The following is a 20804-nucleotide window of genomic DNA, read 5'->3' as shown; positions in this document are numbered from 1 at the left end:
TTCTCCAGGAGGAATCATTTGCCCCAAGTGGCTTCCTGTGCCTCCCAGGTGGGGTGAATAGTGTCTTGGGACCTTTATAGGTTGGGAAAAGAGGCTGGGGGAGAGGCAGGAGCCCCTCCTCCCTCTGTGCTGTAGTACCAATCAGAATTGGGTCCCTGACATTAAGATCACCACTAGGGATGGCTAACGTCAGCTTTACAACCTACCCTTTGCAGCCGGACATTATTGGAGTCCTTACGGTCACTCCAGGGAGAAAGCCAGACTTACAATTCACGAATTAGCTGACAGGCTCAAGAAGTATCTTAAAAGATGAAAACGTTTAAGTAACTGATGGAGGAACTGGTAATCTCTTGCTATAGGGAAAACGCACTGTGAATTTCCTCTAGCAAATACATTTACCAAAGAGTGTAAATCCCCGACTGCACAAATGCAGAGAGTATTGGCAGTTCTGATCCATAGGAGAAGCAGCCCAGTTTACCAGATGCCCTGAACCTGAATCGGGAGATCCAAGGGGCGGGGAAGAGATGCCCACGCCAGGACACTCTTACCAGGAAGTGTTATGGGATTCCCCACCACCATCAAGAGGATAATAAGCTTCTTATTTACAAACATATATTCTAATGAGTAGCTCATTAAGGAAACCAAAAGCCCATCAAAGGTTCTGCTACTAACCATTCACTCCCACTGACCATCTGCTCCACCAGTCTCTGAGAGGAGTCTCAGTCAAAAGCACAGAGACATACCCAACTACCAGAAGGGCCTCAACTGACTATTCTGAACCAGCCATCTGCCTTGCAAAAGAAGGGTCAATCAATATCATGTTCCCGTGTCTGGAAAGGAGACCGGATGACCAGCCAGGACATACTGATCAACATCCTCCTGTTCCTGAGAGTCAGCTGATCTCAGACAGCCAATCCTGTGCGACGGGCTGCTACATCAGTTCAAGGCTCCCTTCACTTGGACAGTTTGAGGATCCTGCTCCTCTACCATGGTTGATCCTCCCCAGCATAGCAGACTCCAGGATTGTGCCATTGCTTTGACCTTTTCTCCAGGTGCCAAGCCAGCAACCTCCTTGACCTCTTTTCCAGCCACAGGAACCTGTCAAAATCACAGCTCTGATGTGCAATACCTAATAATTAGCCCAAATAAAGCCAGCCACCACAGCTCACATAGGTACCACACATTCCCTGAAATGAAACTCAACCTTAAAAAGTGCCCCCCTGAAAAAAAAATCAGCCTTAGAAAGTGCCACTTCCCCACTCCCTCCCACATGATTGGGAGCCAATATAATGTAATTGGCACCCAACTAACAAATCAACTCAAGATTGGGTAGCCCTGAGACAGTCAGGGCTATCTCTCTGGAACCGAACCCAACTGAAATGGAAAAAGCCAGACTAACCAAAATCAAAGCAACCAAACAAGAACCAGGGGAAAAAACCCTAGAAATCAAACAATTAACAACCCCAGGGAGAAAACACAATATCAGACATGGATAGCTCTCAATCGTCAAGCCCAATTAAAGGCACAACAACAACAAGGGGGAACCCAAAGGGGGTCAGGGATCCCAATAATAAGGGGAAGAGGCGAGACAACAGTGGGAGGATGATGGACAATAGAAGGATCTTGAGATACAACAGTGCTTGAACTCCTTCTAACCTCTACCCCATTCCTTTTGAGTTGGGGGGGGGCAAGGAAGCTTGTAGCCAGATGCAGATGTTGGATTTTTGTAGCGCAAACTTTAATAAACTCAGAGACATGATGAGTGTCATACCATGGACGAGAATGCTGGAAGGGAAGGGAGCATGTGAAGGGTGGCCGCTACTCAAACAAGAGCTATTGCATGCTCAATCAATGACTATCCCAGAAAGACAAAAACACTGCAGGAGCTCTAAGAAGCCTATTTGGATGAACAGAGAACTTCAAGAGGAACTAAGAAAGAAAAGGGAAATGTTCAGGAAATGGAGGGAAGGACAGAGCTCTAAAGAAGAGTACCTACAGGTTACTAGGCACTGTAGATACATCATCAGAAAGGCCAAAGCTGAGAGTGAGCCAAGATTGGCCAGGGAAGCCCATTGTAACAAGAAAAGATTTTTCAGTTATGTGAGGAGCAAACGTAAAGTAAAGGAGGCAATAGGCCCACTGTTGGGTGCGGATGGACAAATTCTAACAGAGGATGCAGAGAAAGTAGAAATGCTTAGTGCCTATTTTACATTTGATTTTTCCCACAGGTCAAAGGGTTTAGGCACATCTAGAGATGGCAGTAGCCAAAGGATAGTGTTTGGGTGGCAGGTTAACATGGATAGAGAGGTTGTCGAGAGGCTGCACTGGATGAGTTCAAATTCCCTGGGCCGGATGAAATGCACCCGAGAGTGCTCAAAGAATATTCCGGAGAACTTGCACAACCCTTGTCCATCATCTTCAGGACCTCTTTAAGGACTGGAGATGTCCTGAAGGACTGGAAGTGAAAAACGTTATTCCGATCTTGAAAATAGGGCGGAAAGATGACCCAGGAAACTACAGACCAGTGAGTCTGACCTCTGTTGTGGGGAAGATAATGGAGCAGATATTAAAGGGAGCGATCTGCAAACATCTGGAGGACAATTTGGTGATCCAGGGAAGTCAGCATGGATTTGTCTCCAACAGGTCCTGTCAGACCAACCTGGTTTCCTTCTTTGACCAAGAAACAGGTTTGCTGGATCGTGGAAATTCAGTTGATGTTGTTTACTTGGATTTTAGTAAAGCTTTTGATAAGGTTCCTCATGATATTCTGATGGATAAATTGAAGGACTGCAATCTGGATTTTCAGATAGTCAGGTGGATAGGGAATTGGTTAGAGAACCGCACTCAGAGTTGTTGTCAATGGTGTTTCATCAGACAGGAGGGAGGTGAGTAGCGGGGTACCTCAGGGCTCGGTGCTTGGCCCGGTACTTTTTAACATATTTATTAATGATCTAGATGAGGGGGTGGAGGGACTACTCATCAAGTTTGCAGATTACACCAAATTGGGAGGACTGGCAAATACTCCAGAAAATAGAGACAGAGTTCAACGAGATCTGAACACAATGGAAAAATGGGCAAATGAGAACAAGATGCAATTTAATAAAGATCTGTAAAGTTCTACATCTGGGTCAGACAAATGAAAAGCATGCTTACTGGATGGGGGATACGCTTCTAGGTAATGCTGTGTGTGAACGAGACCCTGGGATACTTTTGGATTGTAAGCTAAGCACGAGCAGGCAGTGTGATGCTGCGGTAAAAAAGGCGAATACCATTTTGGGCTGTATCAACGGGGGCATCACATCAAAATCACAAGATGTCATAGTCCCATTGTATACAGCACTGGTCAGACCACACTTGGAGTACTGTGTGCAGTTCTGGAGGCCTCACTTCAAGAAGGACGTAGATAAAATTGAAAAGGTACAGAGGAGAGTGACGAAGATGATCTGGGGCCAAGGGACCAAGCCCTATGAAGATAGGTTGAGGGACTTGGGAATGTTCAGCCTGGAGAATAGGAGGCTGAGAGGGGACATGATAGCCCTCCTTAAGTATTTGAAAGGTTGTCATTTGGAGGAGGGCAGGATGCTGTTCCAACTGGCTGCAGAGGAAAGGACACGCAGTAATGGGTTTAAACTACAAGTACAACGATATAGGCTAGATATCAGGAAAAAAAATTTCACAGTCAGAGTAGTTCAGCAGTGGAATAGGCTACCTAAGGAGGTGGTGAGCTCCCCCTCACTGGCAGTCTTCAAGCAAAGGTTGGATACACACTTTTCTTGGATGCTTTAGGATGCTTTGGGCTGATCCTGCGTTGAGCAGGGGGTTGGACTAGATGGCCTGTGTGGCCCCTTCCAACTCTATGATTCTATGATTCTATGATTCATCTCTCAGGCCACTAGGGTGGAGGCAAAGGTGAAAAACCCACCTCCAACACTGAATCTGTGCAACGCCATGTCAATCAACGACAAAGCTTCCACTCTGCAAGCCTATTTTGCAGAGCAGGGGGTAACCTGGCGTGCATGATGGAAACCTGGTCGAGGGATGGTGAAACAGTCGCCCTCAAATAACTATCCCCTGCCAGGTTCTCTGTCCACCATCAGTCATGGACCGTGGGGTGAGGAGTGGCAATCCTGATCCGTGATAACATCTCCTTCAGGGCTCTACTGCCATGCCATGGTTGGACCACTATACCCTGAAGACTGGGCTTAGGTTACCACCTCCTCAGTTGGGCACTGAGAAGATTTCATCTCACCTGTGGAGACTTATGGATCCAATTGGATTCCTGAATGCTCTGTGAGACCCAATGCCTCCCGGCACTTCTCTAGATGGAATGGTCAGTGACTGGCATGACAGAATGCTGGCTGCCATTGACAAGATATCTCTCAGATGTCCTCTCCGCCCCCGTCTCAAGTGGGTCCCCTGGTTCATCGAGGAGATTCGCAGGAAGAAACAGGAACTGAGATGAATAGAGAGAGTTTGGCGGAAGACTGGCGACAAAGAATGGAGAACATCTTATAGAATGCAGTTAAGAGCCTATGACATGGTGGTAAAGTCAGTGAAATGCAACTTTTTCTCGACATGCATCGCGTCTGCGCACTCACACCCAATTCAATTATTCGGGATAGTCTGATCCCTTACTGCCCTCAACGAAGAGCACCAAAACCAATTGGACATTAGTTGTGAGGCATTTGCAAGTCACTTTGCAGACAAAATCTCGACTCTCCGCCATGACCTTCCCCCATCTTTGGATACAGAAAGTGAACTAGAGCCCCCTTGGCCATCTTTGGAGAGAACACTGAGTCACTTCAGATGATTCTCACTAGCTGAAGTGGGCAGGATTCTAGCAGCAACGAGGCCAACCACTTGCTCACTAGACCCATGCCCATAGTGGCTCCTAAAAACAGCAGACATAAGAATTGGAGCCCCCCTCCGGGAAATATTCAATCTCTCCCTCTCAACAGGATAATTCCCAGAGGCATTAAAAGAGGCAGTGATACTCCCATTGCTCAAAAAACCATCCTTGGCTCTGCAGGAGCCTAACAACTAGCGCCCCGTCTCACAAATAGCATTTCTGGGGAAGTTAGTTGAAAGGGCTGCTGCAGACGAAATATCAGCATTCCTGGAGGAAATTTCTGTCCTTGACCCATTTCAGTCAAGTTTCCGGCCTGGCCAGGGGGTGGAGACAGTGCTAGTTGCCCTGATGGATGACCTGAGACGCCAGCTAGACCAAGGCGGGTCAGCGCTGCTCATACTACTAGATCTGTCAGCAGCGTTTGACACAGTCAATCATGAGCTTCTAGCTCACTGCCTACCTGATACTGAGATATGGGGAACAGCCCTTAAATGGCTGATTTCCTTCTTCCAGGGTTGCGGACAGAGGGTAGCAATTGGAGAGAGAGTATCTAACCATCATCAGCTCACACATGGAGTCCCACAAGGAGCAGTCCTCTCTCCTATCTTATTCAACATCTTTATGCACCCTCTGGCTCAGCTGCTGTGGAGGTTTGGGCTGGGTTGTCACCAATATGCAGATGACACCCAGCTGTTCCTCCTGATGGGCAACCGCCCTGACTCTCCTCCAGAACCCTTAGCGAGCTGCCTGGAAGCAGTGACGAAATGGATCAAACAGAGTTGTCTGAAGCTCAGCCCTAAAAAGACGGAGGTCCTGTGGCTGGGTAGGAAGGGACTAAGCTAGGAAGCATATCTGTCAATTCTGGTTGGTGTGGAGCTCTCAGCGACTCACTCTGCCAGGAACCTGGGCATGATCCTGGACACTTCCCTTACAATGGAAGACCATGCAACAAAGATCTGCCCCCCCCCCCAGACTACTCGGTCCTTCACCAGTCTCGGACCCACAAGAGGGGGGGGGGGTGGCAATCCTGGTCCAGGAGGCTTTTGCCTACAGGGCTCACCCGGGGCCGGAAATCGGGGAAGTTGAGTGTGTCAGTATTGGATGGTGTGTGATCGAGAGCTTGGCCATCTAGCTAGTCTACCGTCCGCCCAACACGCCGTCAGATGCCCTGCCCTGCCTGCTGGAGGCGGTGGTCGCCTGGGCGCTGCAGTTTCCCAGGCTTTTAATCCTAGGTGACTTCAATGTTCATGCGGACGCGTCATCCTCAGGACTTGGCGGAGACCTGGTGTCTTCCATGGCAACACTGGGGCTCTCGCAATTTGTTACTGGCCCTACCCATCACGCCGGCCACACACTCGATCTGATTTTTGGTGCTGGGATAGAGGTGGTTCTGGATGCAGCCTTGGCTGTGCCGTGGTCAGACCACTACGCCCTGCGGGCTCGGCTCAGGATACCACCCCCTCCCCAGTTGGGTGGCGGGCGGACCTTTGCCTGCCCGCGGAGACTTATGGATCCTATTGGATTCCGGAATGTTCTGCGGGACCCGATGCCTCCTGGTGACTCACTAGCGGCCATGGTGGAGGACTGGTAGTCCTGCCTGATGGCCATTATAGATGAGATCGCCCCTAAATGTCCTCTCTGCCCTCGATTCAAACAAGCCCCCTGGTATACCGGGGGACTCCAGGAGAAGAAAAGGGAAGTGAGACGACTGGCGCGAGTGTGGCGGAAGACTCGTGACGAGGTTACAAGAGCATCTTACCACACGCTTATGAGGGCGTATGAGATGGTGGTAAAGGTAAAGGTAAAGGTCAAGGTATCCCCTGTGCAAGCACCGAGTCATGTCTGACCCTTGGGGTGACGCCCTCCAGCGTTTTCATGGCAGACTCAATACGGGGTGGTTTGCCAGTGCCTTCCCCAGTCATCACCGTTTACCCCCAGCAGCAAGCTGGGTACTCATTTTACCGACCTCGGAAGGATGGAAGGCTGAGTCCACCTTGAGCCGGCTGCTGGGATTGAACTCCCAGCCTTATGAGCAAAGCTTTCAGACGGCTGCCTTACCACTCTGCGCCACAAGAGGCTCAAGAGATGGTGGTGAAAGTGGCTAAACGAGAATTTTTTGCCATGGAAATCACGTCCGCAAGCTCTCGCCCGGCCCAATTATTCAGGGTAGTTAGATCACTCACCGCCCTTGAGGGGTGCCAAAATACTAGACAATCGGAACTCAGCTGCGAGGCATTTGCGAGCCATTTTGCGGATAAAGTCTCGTCACTCTATCGCGACCTTCCCGCCACAATTAGTACAGTAAATGAACTGGAGGCCTGTTGGCTGCCTTTGGTAGTGAGGTTTGATGGCTTCAGGCGGCTCTCTCTTCCCGAAGTGGACAAGTTGCTGAGCTCGGTCAGGGCGACCACTTGCCCCCTTGATCCTTCCCCTTCCTGGCTCCTCAAGGGAGGTGGCCAGGGGATAGGAGGCCAGCTCAGAGACTCCTCCCTAAGTTCGGGGGAGTTTCCTGAGCGGCTAAAGGAGGCAGTGGTCCGCCCTCTTCTAAAAAAATCAACTCTAGACCCGCAGGACCCTGCCAACTACCACCCAGTATCACATTTGCCTTTCCTGGGCAAGGTGGTGGAGAGGGCTGCCGCTGACCAGCTCTTGGCATTCTTGGAGGAAACGTCGGCACTCGATCCATATCAGTCGGGCTTCCGTCCTGGCCATGGGGTGGAGACGGTGTTGGTCACCCTTTTGGATGATCTCCGTCACCAGCTGGACAGAGGTGGGTCGGCCGTGCTGGTCCTTTTGAACCTATCGGCGGCCTTTGACATTGTGGATCACAACCTTCTGATCCACCGCCTCGCCGGCACAGCCTTGCGCTGGATACGCTCCTTTCTCCAGAACCAGACCCAGAGGGTTGTGGTGGGGTAAGAGATCTCGTGTCCCTACAGACTCCCCTGTGGGGTACCGCAGGGCGCAGTCCTCTCCCCCACGTTATTCAACATCTTTATGCGCCCTCTGGCCCAGCTGGTACGGAATTTTGGACTGGGTTGCCACCAGTACTCTGATGACACCCAGCTCTATCTCCTCATGGATGGCCGCCCGGACTCCCCCCCGGAACCATTTGCCAGATGTTTGGAAGCAGTGACTGAATGGTTTGAGCAGAGTCGCCTGAAACTCCAAGACGGAGGTCCTGTGGCTGGGAGGCAGAGGGCAGGACCAGGCAGTGGGCTTACCCACCCTGGCAGGAGCACAACTTACCATCGCGCCCCTGGCCAGGAATCTGGGGGTGACCATTGATGCCTCCCTGACTATGAAGGCTTATGTCAAGAGAGTAGCGGGCCAGGCATCTTTCTATCTTCGCCAGGCCCGACTACTAGCGCCCTACCTGTCCCCTGACCACTTGGCTACAGTGATCCATGCGACAATCACTTCCAGAATAGGTTTCTGTAACTCCCTCTACGCCGGCCTACCCTTGTCTCTGATCCGGAAACTCCAGCGAGTGCAAAACGCAGCTGCTTAGGTCCTCACTGGCACACCTTGGAGGGCCCATATCCAGCCTGTGCTGAGGCAGCTGCATTGGTTGCCAATTGCTGCCCGGATCAGGTTCAAGGTTCTGGTTTTGACTTTTAAGGCTATACGCGGGTTGGGACCCACATACCTGAGGGACCGCCTATCGCCTATATCCCCCGCAGGGCTCTATGCTCGGCGGGGGAGAATCTCCTGGTCGTTCCTGGCCCAAGAGAAGCATGCCTGGCCTCGATCAGGGCCAGGGCCTTATCGTTCCTGGCCCCTACCTGGTGGAATGATCTCCCGGGTAAGCTGCGGGCCCTACGGGATTTACCAGCTTACCGCAGGGCCTGCAAGACTGAGCTCTTCTGCCAGGTTTTTGGTTGAGGCCGGGATCAGCAAATGAGTGCCAGCATTCCCCCCCCCACGGACCTAGTAAGTTAGATTTCCTCCCCACCCTCCCTGCCGCTCTGATAGCAGGGGTGGGACTAAGTTTCCGCCATGTTGGGATTGTTTTAAAGTCTTTTAATGGGTATTTTTTTGGGGATAAGACTATTGTGATCTGCCACGAGCCTACAGGGAGTGGCAGGAAATAAATACAATAACAATAACAATAACAATAACAATAACAATAACAATAACAATAACAATAACAATAACAATAACAATAACAATAACAATAACAATAACAATAACAACAACAACAACAACAACAACAACAACAACAACAACAACAACAATAACAATAACAATAACAATAACAATAACAATAATAAAGGTAGGCATATCACCACCTCTGCCAAGCCAAGCTACTAGTGCCCTACCTGGACCCAGAGCACCTGGCCACAGTGATCCACGCAACGGTCACCTCTAGGCTGGACTTCTGCAACTCACTCTATGCAGGCCTGCCCTCAACCTTGATCCGGAAACTGCAACTGGTGCAGAATGCTGCGGCCAGGATTCTCATTCAGACACCATGGTGATCCCACATCCAACAACTCAGCTGGTTCTCAATAGAATTCCAGCTTAAGTTTAAGGTTTTGGTACTTACCTTCCAGGCCATACGCGGTCTGGGCCCAGTGTATCTGAGAGACCACCTCCCTGCCTATACCCCCAAAAGTGCCTTACGTTCTGCCACCTCTGACTGGCTGCAGATCCTTGGGCCCAAGCATGTCGGACCTCAACAAGGGCCAGAGCCTTCTCGGTCCTGGCCCCAACCTGGTAGAACGAGCTCCCTGAACTCCCACAGTTCCGCAGGGCCTGCAAAAGGGAGCTCCTCCACCAGACATTTGCTTGAGACCAACCGACTCAAACATCTGCTAGTCTCCCCCCCCCCCCGATGCCTTTCCATGACTGACAAATCTGACCTGCCCAGGGATTGTCATTGTTGTCCTGTTGGGTTATCATGTTATGTTATGATTGTTATTTATTACATTATTATAATATTCCATCTAAGCTTTCCATAATGTTTAATGTAAACCACCCAGAGCCGTAGAGAAGACGGTATAGAAATCTAAACAAACAAACAAACAAACAAACAAATAAAGTCATATGGCAACATGAGGAAAGGGCTGCCTTTACATCTGCTGTGTCCCCAACCCTCAGCTCCACTAAATATGCAGAAGAGAGCCAGTCTGGTGCAGTGGTTAGTGTCAGACTAGGATGTAGGAAATCCAAGTTTGAATACCCACTGGGCCACAGAAGTTCAATCAATCAATCAATCAATCAATCAATATTTATTTACAGTCATTCAGACCAAAATTCAAATACATGCAATTAAAAACTAAGACAATTTAAAAAGAGAAAAAACAGTAATCGTATTATAACTTTGCCTTTTAACCTTGGGCCGATCACAAACCCTCAGCCTGGCCGAAAAGAAGAAGAGTTGGTTCTTATATGCCACGTTTCTCTACCAGAAGGCATCTCAAAGCAGCTTCCAATGACCTTCCCTTCTTCTCCTCACAACAGACACCTGAGCCCCCGTGGAGGGCGGTATATAAATAAAAAATAAATAAAGTGAGGCTGGGAGAACCCTGATGTTACTGAAGAAGAAGAAGAGTTGGTTCTTAAAAGCCGTTTTTCTCTACCTGAAGGAGTCTCTAAGTGGCTTACAGTCGCCCTCCTTTTCCTCTCCCCACAACAGACACCCTGTGAGGGAGGGGAGGCTGAGGGAGCCCTGAGATCACTGCTTGGTCAGAACAGCTCTATCAGTGTTGTGGCGAGCTCCCAGCGGGCTGCGCGTGGGGGAGTAGCGGGGAATCAGAAGAAGAAGAGCTGTTCCTCTATGCTGCTTTTCTCTACCCGAAGGAGTCTCAAAGCGGCTTCCAGTCGCCTTCCCTTTCCTGTGAGGGAAGTTAGGCTAGAGAGTGACGACAGGACTGCTTGGTCAGAACCTTCATCAGGTCTGTGACAAGCCCAAAGCCATTCAGCTGCCAGATTAGAAGCCACCACTCTTAACCACTACAATAGACATAACTACCTCACAGAGCTGTTGTCATGAGGATAAAATGGAGGAGAGGAGAATGTTGTCAAGGTCCCTACTGTGGAGAAAGACGGGGTGGAAATGGAGTGAACAAACAAGCAAGCTCCTCCATCCTCTTTATTTCATAAGGTCCTTCCCACTGCTGGTCTTTGCACACACAAGGGCCAAGAAATTGTTCCAGTCTGAAGAAAGTGACATACCACCAATGTGCGTTTGTGCTAAGTACTATCCAATCACTTCCGATTTATGGCAACCAAAACCAGGATTGTGTCATCATCGGGTTTGTGAGGATTATCAGAAGTGGTTTCCCGTGGCCTTCTTCCGTGCAGGACCAACCAAGGCTAGCTGAAGTCGTACTGATGTTATTGCTGGAAGGTCCCCTACCAGGGTCCCCTTTCATGAGTGCTGCCGCCCAGGTGCCACCCTTCCGCCCTCATCACCATCCGAATCATCTGTTCTCTTCAGCTGTTCCCCCCCACGTGATCCCACGGAGTGGGATCAGCTGCTTATTCAGGAAAAATTGGGCTTACCTAAATCATGCTGAACTCAAATCCCAGTATTTTAACTGGGATTCTGGTGATTCGGGTTAAACTGAATCGACCTGAACCTGAAATGACGTGAATTTTAATTTTTGCACATGCCTAGGAGAAACTGGCTCTTGGCCATCTTTGAAGGGACACACCACCATTGGAGGAGCTGGACATCTGAGGCACTCTCTCAACACCTCTGATCCCACCCTGCCCACACAAATGTTTTGGGGGAGAGCCTCTTTCCGAATTGGCTGTTTGTTGGAGTGTACCAGACTCCCCCCACCAGCACGACACATGGATGTTCCACAGAGCAGCTTCTCTCTGCTTATCAGCTGTTTGTCAGGAGACTGATTGAGGAAATAAATGGCTTTCCCAAATCAAGTGGAACCTGAAACTGGAATTCAGGTGATTTGGGTAAAGCTAAATTGAGTTCTGTTTGATTAAACTCAAACCCAAAATAGCCCCAGGTTTTTTTTCACGTGCTTAGTCCTGATAGGAGGGGAAACTGACCTTTCACCCTCATGGCCAAACATTCCAAGCAAAATTTTGCTCAGTAAAAAGCCCTTTCCTCCCGGGAGAGGACCCCGCAGAAGGGCCCAGCTGCTGCCCTGTCCATCGCCAGCCCATTCATCACAGCCAAACAAAACGCTTGCTTCCAAAAGGCCAAGCGACACCACAAATGCCAATAAGCATATTAACATTTAATGTGCCTTGTTAATCTGGCCACCGGAACAGGTTGCTGATGCTCAGTTTTCTTCTCTGCAGCATCCCCCAGCCCTTTAAGCATTCAATCCATCATTTGCTGATCACAGATTGATTCGATTGCCAATGGCCCCAAAATACACCCTCCTCTCCCCCCGCCCTGCAACATCCCCACCTTTTAGTTTTCAACATCAGGTTTTAATTACAAGTGAAGTGTGCCCGACCCTGTCAGGTCGTATCCAAGTCTGTCTGCGTTCTGTTGTGAGTGAAAACCCTGGCATAAATTATTGATCCATCTTTGTTGAAAATTAATCTATCAGTGACTCCCCTGGGAGGAGGCCAGTGCAGAGTACATACAAGTATTTAGAGAAAGCTGCTTGGCCAGGCATGGCATACTGAGAAAGACCTCTAGGAGCTGGGGGTGCCAAACCAGGCTGGGAAAGTATGGATGATTTGGAGGTGGAGTTTGCAGAGGAAAGGGTGCATGGCCAGAGGGACTCCACCCTCTGGAGTAGCCATTTCCTTCAGAGAACTGACCTCTGCAGTCTGAAGATCAGTTTTAATTCTAGAAGAACTCCAGGCCCCACCTGGAAGTCACAAAATCTGAAAGGTCCATGTCAAACCCAGCTACCTAACTTAATCATGCAGGACATAAAATGCATTTTTTCCCCTAACAATGTGTTTTTTCACTAAGAATATATTAAAGAACAATACAACAAGTGCATCGACAAATTTGAACTGTAAGCATGGTTCCTGCAAGCCAATGAAAATATACACAACAGATAATACAGCAATAGCAATCTGGAGAAGAGTAACAAAATGATAGCAAAGTTTGCCAGCCAAATACAAAGGGTGGCTGTTTTGTCTCCTCAACACAAGACAGTATTCCAAGGAGGATTCACAACCAACACGCTTTTGGCCCCAGCAGGCTTATTCTTTCTTTCTCCAAAAACAAGATATCATAAATATTACAGAAACAAAAGATGCCATGTTAAATACACAAATGGCAGCTTACAAAATGTTGTGATGTAAATATCCCCAGGCCAAATAATTTCTCAATGACTTTTAAAATCTGGGGGAAATGAGGAGCCCGCCCCGCCCTGCCCCGCCCTGCCCCGCCCTGCCCTGCCCCGCCCCGCCCTGCCCCTTGGTCTTCATGGGCACTGGCCTTCTCATCCTTTCTGGATTCAGTTCAAAGTTCTGGACCTCAACCGCCCTAAAGCAGATTCCCAACCACAGTGCCAAGCTGCTATATGGTATCACCAAGGCCCCTCAAAGGTAATGTAGCCCAGAAGGGTTCGAAATAGCAACTGGGGGGTGCCCTGGACATTCAAACCTTTGCCGCCTGAGTCTTCTCTCACTTCCGGGGGGTGGTGGTGGCAGGAAGATGTGGCCAGATGACATCATTTCCTTGTTCCTTAAAGCCTGAAATAGATTTCAGCGGAAACTCAATGGTCAAAAGAATGAAAAAGGCTGCTCCAACAGGTCTTGAGCCAGACTATCTCCAGGGCCATTCCATACCCCGCGGCCGCAGGCATCAACAGCTTCGAACCCATGATGGGTCCCATCATGCAGGGGACATCTAGTCTTTCCCATGAGGCCTACAATTTAGACAAGCTGGAAATACACAGTTTGGAACCCCCCTGAAAGCCCCCTGATTTGCCTCTCGTCCATGACTGCAATTTAAAATGAATTTAAATTGAGAGCTGTGGATTTAAATGGATCATTTGCTGTTTAACTGATGCAGATCTTCCTTGCTTTAAATTGCCTGGCACTGTGTGCATGTGCCATCTGGCGCATCGGCACCACACCTCCCGCCACGCCCCCCCCCCCCCCCCCGCGCCATGGCACTGGCTGCTTCAGGCTAGAACGGTTGCTTCAGCAGACGAAGTGCCCAACCCTAGTCAAGAGGCTTTGGGATAGAGGTGAAGCCAGTGAAAGGCATCTTTTACTCGACTTGCATCGTGTCTGCCCAGTCAAGCTCAGCACAATTATTCAGGGTAGCTCGATCCCTCACCGCCCTCAGTGAAGGGCACTGAAACAGTAGCCAATTGGACATTAGCTGTGAGGCATTTGTGAGTCACTTTACAGACAAAATCTCGACTCTCCCCCATGACCTCCCTCCAATTTCAGACACAGAAAGTGAAGTGGAGGCCCCTCGGCCGTCCTTGAAGAGAACACTGAGCTGGAGTCAGCTGACTCTCGTTAGCTGAAATGGTCAGGATGCTAGCAGCAAGGAGGCCAACCGCTTTCCCACTAGACCCACGCCAATAGAAATCAGACTGACTATGTGCTCTGCAGCCACAGATGGAGAAGTTCTATACAGTCAGTAGAAACTAGACCAGGAGCCGATTGTGGTTCTGACCATTAGCTTCTTGTTGCAAATTTTAGGCTTAAATTGAAGAAAGTAGGGAAAAGCACTAGGCCACTCAGGTATGAACTAAATCATATCCCTGACGAATATACAGTAGAGGTGACAAATAGATTTAAGGAATTAGATCTGATAGTCAGAGTGCCTGAAGAACTATGGACGGAGGTTCGCAACATTGTACAAGAGGTGGCAACTAAAACCATCCCAAAGAAAAAGAAATGCAAGAAATCAAAATGGCTGTCTGAGGAAGCTTTACAAATAGCTGAGGAGAGAAGGGAAGTGAAAGGCAAGGGAGAAAGAGAAAGATACGCCCAACTGAATGCAGAATTCCAGAGAAAAGATGGGTATGATAAGGGACCAAAATGGTAGGGACCTCACAGGGACCTCATAGAGATTTTAAAAAGGTGGCAAAATTATACAGAGGAACTATACAAATTCAAAAAACCTTTAATGGCATATAAAACATCATGAGAACAAGGGTAATTCATAATTATATTTAATTGATAAAAATTACATAGTCTAGATAAACAAATAAAAGAAAATAAAACAAGCAGTAACCAACAGTAGATTCCTCCAGAATGCCCAGCAATCAGTAATTTCCACCAGTTGTAGGTGCCCCTGTTCTAGACCTGATTCTTGCCTAGCCGACTGTCCTTTTGTATCACAGTAGCCAAGAATTCGGCCACCAGTTCCGTTATTTCTGGGGACCTATCAGCTAACAAATGTCTGGTTATTCTGCCCATAGGGCCAGAACGGTCCTTCGTGATAGGGACAACCAGTCGTTGTCTAAGCATAGAAGGTGATGGGCAATAGAGTAGAATATGTGGCACTGAGTCAGGCTCTAATTGGCAAAATTTACAAAGTCTGTTCCCAATTGGTACATTGCTGGATCTGCCTGCTAGGACAGCTGATGGGAAGATGTTTAATCTAGCAAGCATAAAAGCACAACGATGGAGTGGGTTAATAAGACTTTGCATATAAGTAGCTCCCTGACCTGTATTGGAAGCAAGGCCGAAGAAGCGGAGGGAACAAGTCCGATTGATTCCCGCTTCGATGGTCTGTCTCTCAATAGCACGGATTCTCTGTCTAATAATACTGTATATTTGAAACTCCTCATAATTAGCCAGAGGCTCCAAGTTGATACCCAGAGTGTGAATTTTATGTTGGATCTGCCAGTACCATTTAGAAACAAAAGGATCACTTAGCAGATCGTACAAGAGACTATTAGGAGTGGAGCGATAATGTAATTTTATCCAGAATTTGATAGTGGATAACCATGCTGTAGATTAGCAATCCCCAACCTGTGGGCCGTGGACCACATGTGGTCCGTCGACTATTTGGAGGTGGGCCGAGAAGGACGCCTCCCCCCCGCCCCTTTACTTCATCCCCCCGGCCCTTTACAACACACTTCATTGTCTCCCATCAGTCCCAGATGGGACTATCTCGTTGCAGAGAAACAAGCTCAGGGTTCCCATTGATTTGTCATTGTCATGAGTTAAAATTTCCATGAAAATAAAATGTTCCTTATGTTCATTGTTGTGGCGTGTCTGTCTCTTATTTGGAAGGGATGTTTAAACATTACCATAGTGAACAGAGAGCATTAGGGCAGTGGTTGAGAGTAGAGGAGTAAACTACCCCCCCCCCAACGGGCCTCAGTAAAATTGTCAAGCGTTGAGTGGTCCCCGGTTGGGGAAAGGTTGGGGACCACTGCTCTAGATGACAACAGACCAAGACCCAACTCATTACAAAGGGTGGCAAGGCTAATCATATTTGGAAGACCCAAAATACGACGAAAGAAAATTGCGGCTATACGATCCACTTCATCATTGTCGTGGTTCGGTCCTTGGTGGCTTGGGAACCAGACCGAACCCCGCCATCAGAGGCGCCCGCGATCACGGAGGTAGGGCATGGTGATCACAGGCAAGCCGGCAGCTGGGCGCCCCACCCGATCGTTGAGGTGGCAATGGCCGCTAAAGAACCTCAATGTCCCCCTCCACCTTTTGACAAGGGCCCGGAGATGGCCCTTTGTTCCAGGAAAATGGGCCATCGGGAACCCCGGAAAACCTCGCATATGTGCATGAGTCATGATTGTATCAGCATGTTCCCTCCGGAAGTACTGGGTGGGGCAATACAGCCAAAGGAGGTGGGTTTTGTATAAAAGAGAGCTTCCACCTGGAGTTCGGTGGAAGCTCTTACTCCATACCAGCGGACTCCACGTTGCTGAAATAAAGCTTGTTCCTGTTGTATCGTCCACCCGGCCTGGCGTGACGTTTTCTTCAAGGGGCACCCTGTTTTTTCAGTTAGCAAGCGGGTTCCCGACATCGTAAGAGCTTCCCACCCGAACTCCAGGGTCGGCATCGCATCCGAGCGCTTATCGGGACGGATCCAGAGATGGCGTTTTCAAGCAACGAGGCGGTCTCGACCCCCACGAACCCCGGGAACATGGGGTTAATGTCCCCGGGAGATTTCCTCCGAAAATCGGGGGGCCAGGAGCAGCTGTCCGGGACCCCGAGACCCTCGGCAGCGGCGGCCAAGGGAAGGCGCCGGGCCATGGGGTTCCCAAGCACGGCGGGGAGCGCGCCGAGGTCTGGGGGGTTGGCCCCAATCTGGGACACCCAGCTGAGGCAGGCGCTTCGCCCGGTAAGACCTGAGGAATCCCTAGAGGACCTGCGGCGGGCCATGGCGGACTTGGCCAGGCGCTTGCAGGCAGCTGAAGCCCGTGAGCAAGCTCGGGCCGGGCCCGGAGGGACTGGTAATACAACGGCGGAGGGGATCGCGTCGAGTGAGGACGCCTCCAGCGACGAGGACGAGCCCGGCACTGGTGAGCGGGCCCCGGACCCCGACCCGGAGCAGTTTTCAGTCCCGAGTAGGCGAGACGGCCAGCGGAGAGGCGAGACAGCAGAGGATCTCGGGGGAGCAGGTGAGCCGACGGGGCGGCGAGAGCCGGACCAACGCAGGAGCGACGTGCAAGGCAGGGAGCGGCACGGCGTCGTTGGGCAAGTTGGTAGCCGGTGGAGCGGAGCAGGACGAGACGGCGGACGCCGAGAATCCCGGATCCGGAGGGGGTCGGACTACTCTCCAAAACGTTCCCCCCCAGAGCTTAAGGCGCGTTTCGACGGGACGCCGGACGACCTCCCGCAGTTCCTCCTCCACGCGCTGACGCATGCCCGGAGATATGGAGACCGGTATGAGGACTCCGAGGACTTGGTCTGGGGGGTGGCCTCGTGTCTCCAGGGCAAGGCGGGTCAGTGGTACCTGGGGTTGGCCGAGCGCGGCGACCCGGCAACTCAGGACCTGCAGGACTTCGTGGTCGCGCTCCGCCGACGATTCCAGGACCCCCAGGCTGAGGACAAGGCAAAGAGTCGGATCAAGGGACTTCGACAGGGTACTAGGGGGGTTATGGACTATATAGACATTTTCCGGAGGGAAGCAGGCAAGGTGTTCTCCTGGAACGAGGAGACCCAAATCGAGTACTTCCGGGAGGGCCTTAACCCGAAGCTCAGGGAATGGGCCGTGATCAAGGGGACGGAAGAAGATCTGTCTACACTGGAGGGGTGGTGTTTCGTGGTCGCCAAGCTGGAAGCCAGCCTGGGTTGGGCCGCCGCACCCCCCCGGGAGGCCAAAGGCGGGTCAGCCGAGGCGCCAAGACCGGGCCCCGACAACTCTCGCCCCAAACGACCCCCGAACCCCGAGCGGGAAAGGAGACGCCGGGAAGGACTGTGCCTGAAATGCGGGGGGTCAGGACATTTCGCAGCAGCGTGCCAACGGCAAGGGGGGGAGGACCGCGGGCTCTCCCAGGGGGGAGGTGCGACACGCCCCCAGCAGGCACGCCGGGCGGAGGACCTCCGCAACGAACCGGGAAGCGTCCAGGCGACGGGAAACGGCCAGGACCTGCTGTAGACGGCGCCGGGCAGCAGGTCCCGCGGTGCGAGGGAAAACCCCTACAGCATGAGGCGCGACCTCCGAACGTGGTAATTTTAGAGCTCCGGAACCCGGAGAACGGACTAAGTTGGGTGGGGGAGGCTCTTTTGGACTCTGGATGCGACCACAGCATGGTCCACCCCCAGATAGCCCGGGCTTTGGGGCTACCGAAGCGCATTCGGAAGGTTCCCCTGGTTTTCGTCCAGATGGACGGCAGCCCGATTCAGGGGGGACCTTTCGGGGAGGAGGTGGGTCCTATCGCCATCCACATAGGGGACCACCAAGAGCTGCGGTGGCTGATCCAGGTCCCCGTAGCGGGATATCGGGCGGTGTTGGGCCTGGATTGGCTGAAGGAACACAACCCCGTGGTGGACTGGCGGGCGGGGACCCTGAAGTTCGACTTGACGGTGGGTGCACGGCATCGGGTCCCCCGCGAGAATTCCAGCCACAAGAGGACGGCGGCGCATCCCAGGGGAGCGGCGGCGGCGCAGCAGGAGAAACCAGAGCCCGAGGTCCCGCCAGAGTACCGAGACCTCGCAGCCGTTTTCAGCGAGCGGGAAGCGGACGAGCTACCCCCACACCGCCGCACGGACTGCGCTATCAACATCCCAGAGGGGGCGGTACTGCCCAAAGGGCGCATCTACAAAATGAGTGAGGGTGAGCTCAAGGACCTCCGGGAGTTTTTGGAAAAAAATCTGGCCCGAGGTTTCATCCGGCCCGCTTCCAGTCCCATGGGAGCTCCAGTCTTGTTCGTCCGGAAAAAGGATGGGTCCCGACGGCTGTGCCAGGACTACCGGGGCCTCAACGCCATCGCAGCGGGGAACGCTTACCCCCTCCCGCTGATCCCGGATTTGCTGGCCCGGCTGGGCAAAGGGACTCTGTTCACTAAGCTGGACCTAAGGGAGGCGTACTACCGGGTACGCATCCGGGAGGGGGATGAGTGGAAAACGGCGTTTAACTGTCAATTGGGACAATTCGAATTTAAAGTGATGCCGTTCGGTTTAAGCGGGGCACCTGGGGTTTTCATGAGTCTAATTAATGAGGTGTTGCAGGACCTTCTGTTTCAGGGGGTGGTTGTTTATTTGGATGACGTCCTGATCTACAGCCAAGATCCCCAAGAGCACGTGACCCTGGTGAGGGAGGTGTTAAAGCGCCTGCTGGCAAACCACCTATACGTGAAGCTGGCTAAGTGCGAATTCCACCGTCCCTCCCTGGACTATTTGGGCTACCGCATCTCAGCCCAGGGCATAGCTATGGACCCCGAGAAGGTGCAGGCGGTGCTGGACTGGGAAAGGCCCCGCACCCGGAAACAGCTACAAAGCTTCCTGGGGTTTGCTAATTTTTTTAGAGGCTTCATCCCCAGATACTCCTCCGTAGTGGCTCCCCTCACGGACTTGCTAGGTACCAAGGGGAGAGGTCCTCGCGCCACGCGGCCCAGCGCAGCGCTCGGCTGGAATGAGAAATCGGAGGCAGCGTTCCTGGCCCTCAAGCAAGCTTTCGCGTCTGAGCCCACGCTACTGCACGTCGACCCAACCCAGCCGATGGTGGTACAAGTCGACGCCAGCGACGCAGCAGCCGGGGCGGTTCTCCTGCAGCGAGACCAGGCGGGACAGCTGAGGCCGGCGGCCTACCTCTCACGAAAATTCGCCGAAACGGAGCGGAACTGGTCTACCTGGGAGAAGGAGGCGTTTGCGATTAAGTTCGCCCTCACCGAATGGCGGCATTGGCTGGAGGAAACAGAGGAGCCGTTCGAGGTCTGGACAGATCACAAGAATCTGGAGGCGCTCCGGCAACCGCGATCCCTGAACGCCAAGCAGATGAGGTGGGCGGAGTTCTTTTCGCGGTACAATTTCAAGCTGGGTCACATCCCCGGCAAAGAGAATTTCCTCGCGGACGCCCTCTCCCGGCTGCCGCATCATGGGGAGGGGTACGCTCCCTGCACCAGGTCTGTGTTCGGTGAGGAGCAGCTGGGACGGGGGGTCGTCACTAGGCGTCGGGCCCGGGGGGAATGGGAGCCCGACCCGGCGACCGCCCCGCTCCGAGACCGCCTAGTGGCAGCCTACGGGACAGACGAGGAGCTGGCTGAGCTCCGGGACTCTTTGATTTTGGACTCCGGTCTCTGGCGGAGGGGGGAGGCTGTCTACGTCCCGGAAGGGCTACGACGGGAAGCCCTCAGCCTCTGCCACGATGCTAAGACCGCCGGGCACTTCGGTTTCGTAAAACCCTGGAAGTTGGCCCGGCGGCGGTTTTGGTGGCCCAGTCTGCGGCGGGACACAAAAGCTTACGTCAGTGGTTGTCCTGTCTGCCTGACCTGCAAGCCGGGGGTTGGCAAGCCGAAAGGGCTGCTGCACCCGCTCGAGGTCCCGACCCGGCCGTGGTCAGTGATCTCCATGGACTTTATAACAGACTTGCCTCCCAGCAAGGGGAAAACGGTGATCTGGGTGGTGGTAG

General features: G+C 51.8%; 1 protein-coding gene across 2 annotated transcripts in view; it reads right to left on the bottom strand.

Annotated features, from left to right (window-relative positions):
* The window catches only part of MED27 (mediator complex subunit 27), a 397023-nt gene that overhangs the window by 88216 nt on the left and 288003 nt on the right, over window positions 1-20804 (bottom strand). For both annotated transcript variants that reach the window (XM_077306392.1, XM_077306394.1), the window contains one exon: window positions 13398-13486. In XM_077306392.1, coding sequence (XP_077162507.1) covers window positions 13398-13486 — 89 coding nt within the window. The remainder of the gene's footprint in view (window positions 1-13397; window positions 13487-20804) is intronic.

This window comes from Paroedura picta, chromosome 12 (genome assembly GCF_049243985.1).
Source record: "Paroedura picta isolate Pp20150507F chromosome 12, Ppicta_v3.0, whole genome shotgun sequence".
NCBI classification, from domain to species: domain Eukaryota; kingdom Metazoa; phylum Chordata; class Lepidosauria; order Squamata; family Gekkonidae; genus Paroedura; species Paroedura picta.
This window is presented reverse-complemented; position numbering and strand designations above follow the sequence as displayed.